General features: G+C 30.5%; 1 protein-coding gene across 5 annotated transcripts in view; it reads right to left on the bottom strand.

Annotated features, from left to right (window-relative positions):
- Nucleotides 1-2,181: 2,181 nt before the first annotated feature.
- The window catches only part of LOC100161573, a 15,763-nt gene continuing 8,599 nt past the window's right edge, over nucleotides 2,182-9,345 (bottom strand). For all 5 annotated transcript variants that reach the window (XM_001949107.5, XM_016805048.2, XM_029489295.1 and 2 more), the window contains 11 exons: nucleotides 8,056-8,360; nucleotides 7,711-7,986; nucleotides 7,404-7,640; nucleotides 6,795-7,340; nucleotides 6,564-6,727; nucleotides 5,927-6,353; nucleotides 5,721-5,841; nucleotides 4,586-4,797; nucleotides 4,117-4,518; nucleotides 3,678-4,050; nucleotides 2,182-3,064 (listed from right to left, as the gene is read on the bottom strand). In XM_001949107.5, the coding sequence (XP_001949142.2) occupies nucleotides 2,880-3,064; nucleotides 3,678-4,050; nucleotides 4,117-4,518; nucleotides 4,586-4,797; nucleotides 5,721-5,841; nucleotides 5,927-6,353; nucleotides 6,564-6,727; nucleotides 6,795-7,340; nucleotides 7,404-7,640; nucleotides 7,711-7,986; nucleotides 8,056-8,360 (3,248 nt within the window). In that variant the 3' untranslated portion in view covers nucleotides 2,182-2,879. The remainder of the gene's footprint in view (nucleotides 3,065-3,677; nucleotides 4,051-4,116; nucleotides 4,519-4,585; nucleotides 4,798-5,720; nucleotides 5,842-5,926; nucleotides 6,354-6,563; nucleotides 6,728-6,794; nucleotides 7,341-7,403; nucleotides 7,641-7,710; nucleotides 7,987-8,055; nucleotides 8,361-9,345) is intronic.

Raw genomic sequence — 9,345 nt, forward strand, 5'->3', positions numbered from 1 at the left:
GTACGAGTCGTTAAAGGCTTAAAAGCTATAAAAATAAATTACAATAATGTTGTACTTGTGTAAATTTGACGTACTACGACGCCAACAGTCGGCAGCAGTTCAGCAAAAAATAATATTGTTGTAATTACTACTTCGAGTGTACAACTGTAAACTGACAAATGTACACTTTATATCGTTGGTCTTTTGCTATCGTAGATAATAATAATTGTTGTATTTGAAGAAAGATAATAAGGCAATAATACGGCTATCCGAAACGATGATACAATTCTAAGAATTACATAGTTCACAATATTCTGTTTTAGTTTTGGACTTTGGTTACCAGTTGCGACCGGCCCGACTACAATCGTCATGCCACACTACAAATTACAATGTTGTGACTATTTTAGTTATTTCGCCACTGCCTGCGCCTAGAGAGCTATATATAATATAATCAATGCTAATACCTATTGGCTATTATCTGGTATAAGATGAAAATATGAAATATACATTATTCAATTTTCATTTTTCAAAGCAGTTTTGAATATTTCGTTATTCGTATTTTGTGATACTTCAGTAATGAATATAACTAGGAAAAAAATTTGGGGGGGGTTTTAACCCCCAGGACACCCCCCCTAAATACGCCACTGGAAAATAGGCAAGCATCTGATTATTGATCCAATTTTTAAGACTGCAATTTTTCTTTACATTGGACCCCAAAAATATGGGGCCCCCAAAATAAACAAAAAATAAACGGAGGGGCCCCGGCCGCTTTCGCGGCCTAGCGGCCATGGCCAGCCCGACACTGGCCACTTTTAAGGTTTACACTTAAAGTAGGTATAAAATAGGTCGATTGTAAACTCGGCCCAGAAATTAAAAATAATTAAAAATGTTGGTTGTAAACTCAGCTCGATAATTATTTTGACTAATAAAATATAATAAGCATGATAACATTTGATCTGCAAATAATAAATAACTTATCTATATTCTATATCTTATCGAAAAATTTGTTGTTAACGAATGTTTTATATCGGTGTGTAATATCGGTGAATGATACCTACGTCAAACACCTGGCTTTTTACTTAAAAAATAGATTTATATAGCCATACATTATCATTTATTACACTACAGTTTTACTTATATTTTTATACACTCACAATTTTACATGAATACATTTTACTTATATATTTTTTAATACTGAAACATATTACTTACATTTTTAATCAATTTTAGTGAATTTTACATTTATATAACAGTAATGAACATAAATAAAAATATGAAAATAATTTTTGGAGGATAATGATAATCGCCTCCTCATGGGGTCCTCTGGGTAATGCCAAATGGTTCTCAAAAATATTATACATGTATTTTATTCGAGCCGTGTTTACACATCAATCATTTTTACCTGTAAAAGCCCCGGGCCGAGTTTACAATCACCCCTTTATACATACAAAATACAAACAATGGCATTTTCAAGGCAATATTTTCTGAAAAAAATTAGTTCAACTTATTGTATTACTAATAGTAAGATAAATTACTTTAATAGCAATAATACAATAAGGTATACTTGGTAATATATAGGCTGCGGCCTGCAACTGACCGTCTTACCTTTACTTACTAATTATTGTATTGCTTACCTGATACCTTTATGCTGAAGACCTAATAATATATTCTAGCCTCTTGACAAAAACCGAATTTAAGTAAATGTAAATCAAAATACGTGTAAACAATTGTACAGATAGGTACTAAGTAATTTTGAAAATGTAGTACGGAGCAATAAGCACGAGAGTCGAATGTCTATGACGAACATTGACAAATTACGATTGACAGTAATAACAAACGATAACAATAACAATGCGATAAAATATTAAATATATAACAGGCGGTGAATATACTGACTAAGTGCATCGCATAATACTATAACAATTGGAACAAAGTTGTGTCATTTGTAATGTGTCCCGGTGATTCGATGGCCGCACTGCCGCATTCAACGAATACATGGAATATACATTGTTAAGAACAAATATAATGATCATTAGACTTCAGCCAAATTAACCGTTCATCGATTTTACTTTTATTAATTAATTTTAAACTTGAATTAAGCAGGCTTATGGGCGATTAGAGCGTGCAGCCGCATACCCTGCACGCCCTGTGGCTCCGCCTAGGCTTCACTCAGAATCTAGAAGTACACATTCGATAATTAAATTTTTCAAAACGCTTTTTTTATTAATATTAAAATTTGCACAAAAATATTAAACTTTACAATCTAAACAATTTATTTTACAGTAATAATATATATCTATCATATTTATAATTTTTACTCATATATTTTTATTCAAAAAATATCTGTATTTATACATAATAATCATAATAATAAATTTTTTTAAATAACATACGTCATTAAATAACTAAATATACAAACATAAAAAAGAAATAAATGTATATTATAAATTTCTTTAGACTTATTCACTTATCAATAATTTGAATCAATATTATTCAAAATGTAAAAACAGCGTTCTAATAATTAAAATATATTACATTTTTTAAAGCATCTGATCATTTAAATATTAATATATAACAAATTTTTTATAAGTTTCAATTTTTTTTTTTTATAAAATTATAAATAATAATTATAAAAGTAATTAACTTATTGTACTGTTTCATTTCAATAGAAAGCAATGAAATTTCAACAAAAAGACAATGGAAGGAAAAAAATAAACCTATTTACACAAAAACACTACTTTGGTGTTTTTTTATTTACATTTTAGAAGAAAAAATATATATTAATTTTAGTTGAGTTGATTTCAAAAATAATCTATTCATTATTTTTATAATCATTTAACATTATAAATATTTATTGGTGTGTAATGTGTATTGCATTTGTTGTGAAATACAACAGTAACTCATACAGGGGGCGGTGGTGGAGGTGGAGGGGGCGGTCTATAAAAAAAAGTTGAAAGGTACGCAGCATGTCTGTTAGGAATATTAATGTTTGGAGGACCATTGTTATGGACTGCGGCCGATGGTAACAATAAATCCTCTTTCGCGCATGAATAGAGTTGCTCATCCGAGCGTTGGTAATATGAATCTGAAACAAGCAATTTTAATAAATATAACAGTTATCTGTGTATTTTTTATTTCTATATTTGTATATAATATATGGAATTATCATTATTAGTAAGATGGTGAAAAAAAAAATGTAATACTTGCTGAAGTTGGATGAATAATTATAGCAAATTACGTTGGAAGATAATAGATAATAATAATAAAAAGATAATAGAAGATAATAGCCTTTTCTGCTCAACGTTTAAATAAAAAGTAAGCAGGCATCTATTTAATTGATACATTTATTATGTTATTTAATATAGATTTCTTAAAAATGAATCCCTTGGTTTTTATTCTTAGATTTATTTTATATCATATCAATGAATTAATAACATCATAAGTTTGTAACTTTAAATCAAACTAAAGAGTTATAAGAGGTGAGAAAATTCAAAATTTAAAAACAAATAGATCACTCAGCTTAGAATTTCTGAAATTGATTTTAAAATTTAAAATTATGTATTTTATTCATAAAAATTATTTCATTCAATATAACCTAAATATTTTTTATTTTTTTTTATTAATTTACTTTGAAAGTAGATTATTCTTTTCTTTGAAATGTTATAATTCAAGGGTATAGTTAATTTCAAAATTCTTACATCGTGAAGACTCAATAGGTGTAGGTATGAATTCAGATGGAGGTGACAATCTTGGATGTCTTTTTGGTAAGTCTTCAGTGATGTTGACTCCAAATTGTCTCCGTAACCTATCATTTAGGTTTTCCCATTGTTTTGGTTCTTCTTTGGATATAGTTGTTTCAAATAGGGATGGAGTAGATTGCAATGCCAACTTTGATTCTAATTCAAGTGATTTGGCTATAACTTGTTGAGTAATCTCTTCATAAGCAGCAAGAGTCGTATTAGGAGATACAGATGGTGATGGTCGAGTGTCATTGACTCCAGATTCAACATCCTTTTCTTTGGTAATAGTTGCTTGTGATTCTTTACGCCTTCTGTATTCAGATAACGATAGCTGGAATACATAATTTTAAATATATAATTAATAACCTTATTAGACATAATTATAATTCAATCTTACCTTTCGCTTGACCGGTGGTGGTGGTGGTGGAGGAGGTGGAGGTGGGGAAGAAGGTGGTTGTTCTACGACAGGCTTAATACATTCTTCAATAGACTCATTAATTTTATGAACTGGTGGACAGACATCAGTAGTATCTGGTTGATCAGTGACTTCATTTGAAACTTTGTTTTCATTTTTTATAGATAATGAGTTATTTATGTCATTGATTAAAGTTTCTTGGGTTGGCTGAGGATCATCAACTGCTTCATTCTTGATGTCGACCATTATTTTTACATTAGATTTGTCTTGTGTAACAGGTTCTGTTGCACCTTCATCATCAGGTTTAAATTCTCCCAAAAATGATTCAACTAAGGCTACTGTGTTAGACGACTTTTGCAAATCAATTAATGGTATACTCTTATTCTGAATAAAAAAAAATTTTAGATAAGTAATTGTTTAATTTTGAAACTGAAGAAAATGTTTTATTTACTTTGAATATGGCTAATTTGGAGTCAATAGATGCAATATTACGAGATGCCTGCTCTACTTCTTCATCTTCCATAACATCATCATCAGCAAAATGCATATTTCCTGAACCACTAACTGTTGGTGATGGACAATCAGACATAGATTCTCGAGCCATTCGTCGTTTTTTCAATGGACCTACTTGTTGATCACCATTACTAATCCCTCCGACTGAATCTAAATATAACATCAATGATTCAAATTCATAATCGATAGAATATATTTAGATAATATCATGATCTCTTAAACACAATTTTAGATGTACTAGGTTCAGCAGACGATCTGAATTTAGTAGGAGAAAACAAGGAAATGATTGTGCGAAATACCAAAACACTTAAACAGGAAGCAAAAAAGATTGGCCTAGAAATAAATGAGGAGAAAACTAAAGCAATGGAAACGTTGCCTGAAATAGATGAGGAAGACCTTACAGTAGATAATTACGTATTTGAGAAAGCACATAGCTTCAAATACCTAGGTGTAACAATCACTGGAACACCAAAATAACTAGTCGCTTGCTTAAAGCGGAAAGGACTTTCTTCTCACTAATAAAATATTTCAAATCAAAACTGTTCTCTAGAGGAACAAAAGTATGACTGTACTACATAAGTATTGTAAGACCAACGCTAACCTATGGATGCGAAGTATGGCCAACGACAGTACAATTCGAACAAAAACTTAGAAGTTTTGAGAATAGATTTCTAGGAATAATATGTGGACCGTTTTTTGATACCGAAATAAACAGGTGGCGTAGAAGAAAAAACAAAGAAATCACCAAAGTACCTTACATAACAAGTTATGTAAAGGGACAGAGAATACAATGGTTTGGACACGCAATGAGACGAGAGGAAACAAATGACGTCAGAGCAGCAATTGAATACAAGCCAACAGACAGAAGACTCAGAGGAAGACCAAAGAAACGATGGATGGATAGAGTGAGGAAGATTTAGAGAGGTTAGAAGTAACAGAGTGGAAGGAAAGGATACAGGATCGTGATTATTGAAGAGCAGTGACGGTGGCAGCCAAAACTCTTACAGAGTTGTGAAGGCACAGAAGAAGAATAAGAAGAAACACAATTTTAAAATTATCGATATTGTTAATACCTTGTTCACTAATAGCTTGTTGTAGCCACCTTTTTTTAGCACAACCTGATTCGCCTAGTTTGAAGTCTTCACTTCCAGTTGGAGAATTTCCTTCAGACTTCACCCATGAGTTAACAAAATCCTTAACAACATATAATCAATAGATAAATAAAGTATAATTTTAGGTAAATAGTAAAATGAACTATAAATTATTAATAGAAAGTTACTTTTTTTGTATTAGGAAATTTGAAACCTGGAGCAAGTGGTCCAACTGCAGCAGCTACTAACATACATGTGTTAGATAACGGGGCTGGAGGAGTTCCTTCACTACCACTAGCTTCTTCACTATCCATCTTAAGGGGAGTATTAATTAGACTACTGTGTGGTGATCGCCGTAACATAGACCGAGGAATAGATGAAAGAGACGGCCTGTGTTGGAAGCGCACTGAAAATTTACAACGGTTCTGAACACGTTTTTTGGACAATAAACGACCTTTTCTGTCCTCATCATCATCATCATCATCATTATTATTGTCATCTTCATCTGATGAACTATTATAGGTATGAGATGAAATTGCAGCCGCTCTACGCTGTGGTCTGTTTGTTCTTGTTGACTTAGAGCGACTATTTTTATTAGATGGCCGTTGTTTCCTTCTATAAAAATAAATAAATACATGAATACATGAGACATATACAATAATTGATTTTATCGATAAAATAATGATATTAAACTTGAAAACATAATGCTATAATAACTACCTATGTGTAAACGATCAATTAAATAATAATAAAATAAACATAATTTTTTATTTAACATTACAAAGTTGAATACACTCATTTGCTTAAAATCTAAAATTTACTTACTTAACAACGCTTTTTCGAACTCTATTTCTATTTAGATTATGGGGTGAAGAATTATTGAAGGAATCTGTATCTTTATGTGACCTCGATTCTTGTTTTCGAGCTTCTTTTTTTTCCATTCTTTCAAAAGCTTTCATAATAGCTACCATCTTTCTCTCTTCCCTTGACTATAAAATTAAAAAATGGTTAAAAAATATTGTTTAGGAATTGTTTAGGAATTAAAAAATGTATTACCATCTCATTTACTCTTTTCACCAGTTTATTATCACTGTTGATTGATTTATGGTCAGGCTCAGGACTCGTTTCCAACTTTTTGACAGGACTTTTTGGCCTACCCGGTCCGTTAGGTTCTTTACTTTTAACAGGTGGAAGAGGTGATGGTAGAGGTGCTGGTGGGAGTAAAGGTGGTGGAGGAGGTGGAGGTGGTGTTTCAACCTTGGGTAAAGTTCTTTTCATAATTTTCTTATTTGGTTTCTTCATAATTCTTTGTTGCCTAGTTCTTTTATTTCTTTGTGGTTTATTTTCATCGTCTGAAGAATTACTAACAGTTGGGTCTATCATTGGTGAGGAAGAAGAACTTTTTGGTACAACAGGGATAGGAGGTGTTGTTACAGGAGGTATTGGGCTTATAGAAGATGTACATGTTGATGGATCTCCACAATTACATCGTTTAAATGGAACTGCAGCCTGATGATTAATGGTAATTTCAGTATTTTTTTCAATATATCGATTTGCCACTATGTACAAATGAATAGAACCTTTTTCAATGTAATGTTTTAGCTAAAAAAAAAAAAATTTAAAATGTTTTATTAATATAAATTATTAATTGTATAATTAATTTACCTCTGCATTTGGTTTACATGAACGTCGAACAAAACGTGCATCATTACCATATGTACGACAATCAACACAGACCTCTACATCACAGTCCGTAGAAAATCGAACCACATAAAAAAATACATAAGGGTCTGTTCGATTGGGTATTGGATCTTTGTATGCCAATGAGCCAGTCCAAGTAAATTTTCCTCGAACTTCTACTATTGGCTGATTGTTAGTTAATACTGAACTACTAACTAACATCTATTAAAAATAATTTACAAATTAACATAAAACTAAACTTTGATTTAGAAAATAAAACTAATATACACACTTTTATCCCACTAGGAAGTAAGGACATTTTTGTCCTACTAATGGGAATTTTAACTGGGGTACGAAGTTCACCAATTGTTACGCTGCCATTTGGTTTAATGGCTGACAAACGAGCACGCAATTCTTGAGAATAATGATTAGTAACAGCTTCTTCATATTTATCAATCCAGTTTCGTAACTGATCAACCGGTTGTTCAATACTAGATTTAGTGTGCTGTTTATTCGGTTTGTCAGCTTTAAATATTTTTGGCTCTTCATCAGAAGAATAATCAACAGTCTATAATTGATTTAAATGTATGAATTATTTAAATACATTAGTTAGTTAAAGTTTAAATAAATAGTTTACCTTCTTTTTTTGAATTATTTTCTTTTCTTGGATCACTTTCTTTTTTTTGTCCATTGCTGCCAATCGTTTTTTTTCCAATAGCATTTCTTTACGTTTAATTAACATTTTTTTACGCTCTTCAGCCAAAGCCTTTTTTTCAGGAGTCATGGAACCTTTTTTCCTTGGGCCAGGTGACGGACCACTTTTCCGACGTTGTTTCATCTGAGATGATGACAAACCATTTGGCTTTCGTTTAGGAGTATTTTTCTGTCTGCTCTTATACTTTTTTCTTTTATTTTGAATATTGCTACGCTCTATTGGCATATCTGCAAAATGATAGTAAGAAAAAAATTTGAATATGTAGAAAATATTATAAAATATAAAATCACAAATTTACTAGAAATCATAAGTACTGTTTATACAGGATAAAAATAGACTACCTTCTATATTTTACTATATACACATTATTTCATGATGTATTATATAATATTCATATAATTATTGTATGGCAAGGGTGGGAAGTGAGCTATTTCAGTTGTGGACTATATTTCACACATACATTTTATGTACACGCCTCAGCTGTTTCTGAAGAAAATGTCTCTATAGGTATTATGGTAATCCATAATGAACTGTTCTTGCCATTTTCAGTATGTAGATTGATTTATAGAACACGGGAATAAATCATCTACCAGCAAGTATTTTATATAAAACAATAATTTAAAAAAAAACTATCAATACGTTCCTGTGTACTATTCAGATTGGGAATGTAACTTTTGAACGCTGAATAGCAGATTCCCACTTTTCCACCCGCTTCTCAACCTAATAACTGTTTTATTGTATAATATTTGGATGGACACATTTATTTATTACATTTTATCCTTAAATTATATAGAGTGTAACAGAAAGAACCAACGAAAAAAAATAAATACTAGTTAAATGTAAGACAAAAATTATAAGGATATTAAATAATTCAATAAATATACGTGTCAGAAAATTCCCAAAAAGAATATTTTGAAATAGTAAGTAATTATATTTCAAATTAATCAATTCCAAATAAAATAATTGACTTCAATAAATGTTTTTACAATCAAAATTTGTCTAAAATTAGATTTACAAATTGGCTATTTTGAATTTTTCTAAAAATAATTTAATACAATTTTTGGAATTAAAAAAATACTTTACTTGTATCGCAAGCACTAATAAATTATTTTTTTAAAAAAAGCTTGAATATATTGATTAGAATGAGTTATTAATTTGGCAAGTAATCTGTTACACTCTGTATATTTGCTTAAATAATTGTCTATAGTCCGG

This window comes from Acyrthosiphon pisum, chromosome A2 (genome assembly GCF_005508785.2).
Source record: "Acyrthosiphon pisum isolate AL4f chromosome A2, pea_aphid_22Mar2018_4r6ur, whole genome shotgun sequence".
In the NCBI taxonomy this organism is placed as follows: Eukaryota; Metazoa; Arthropoda; class Insecta; order Hemiptera; family Aphididae; genus Acyrthosiphon; species Acyrthosiphon pisum.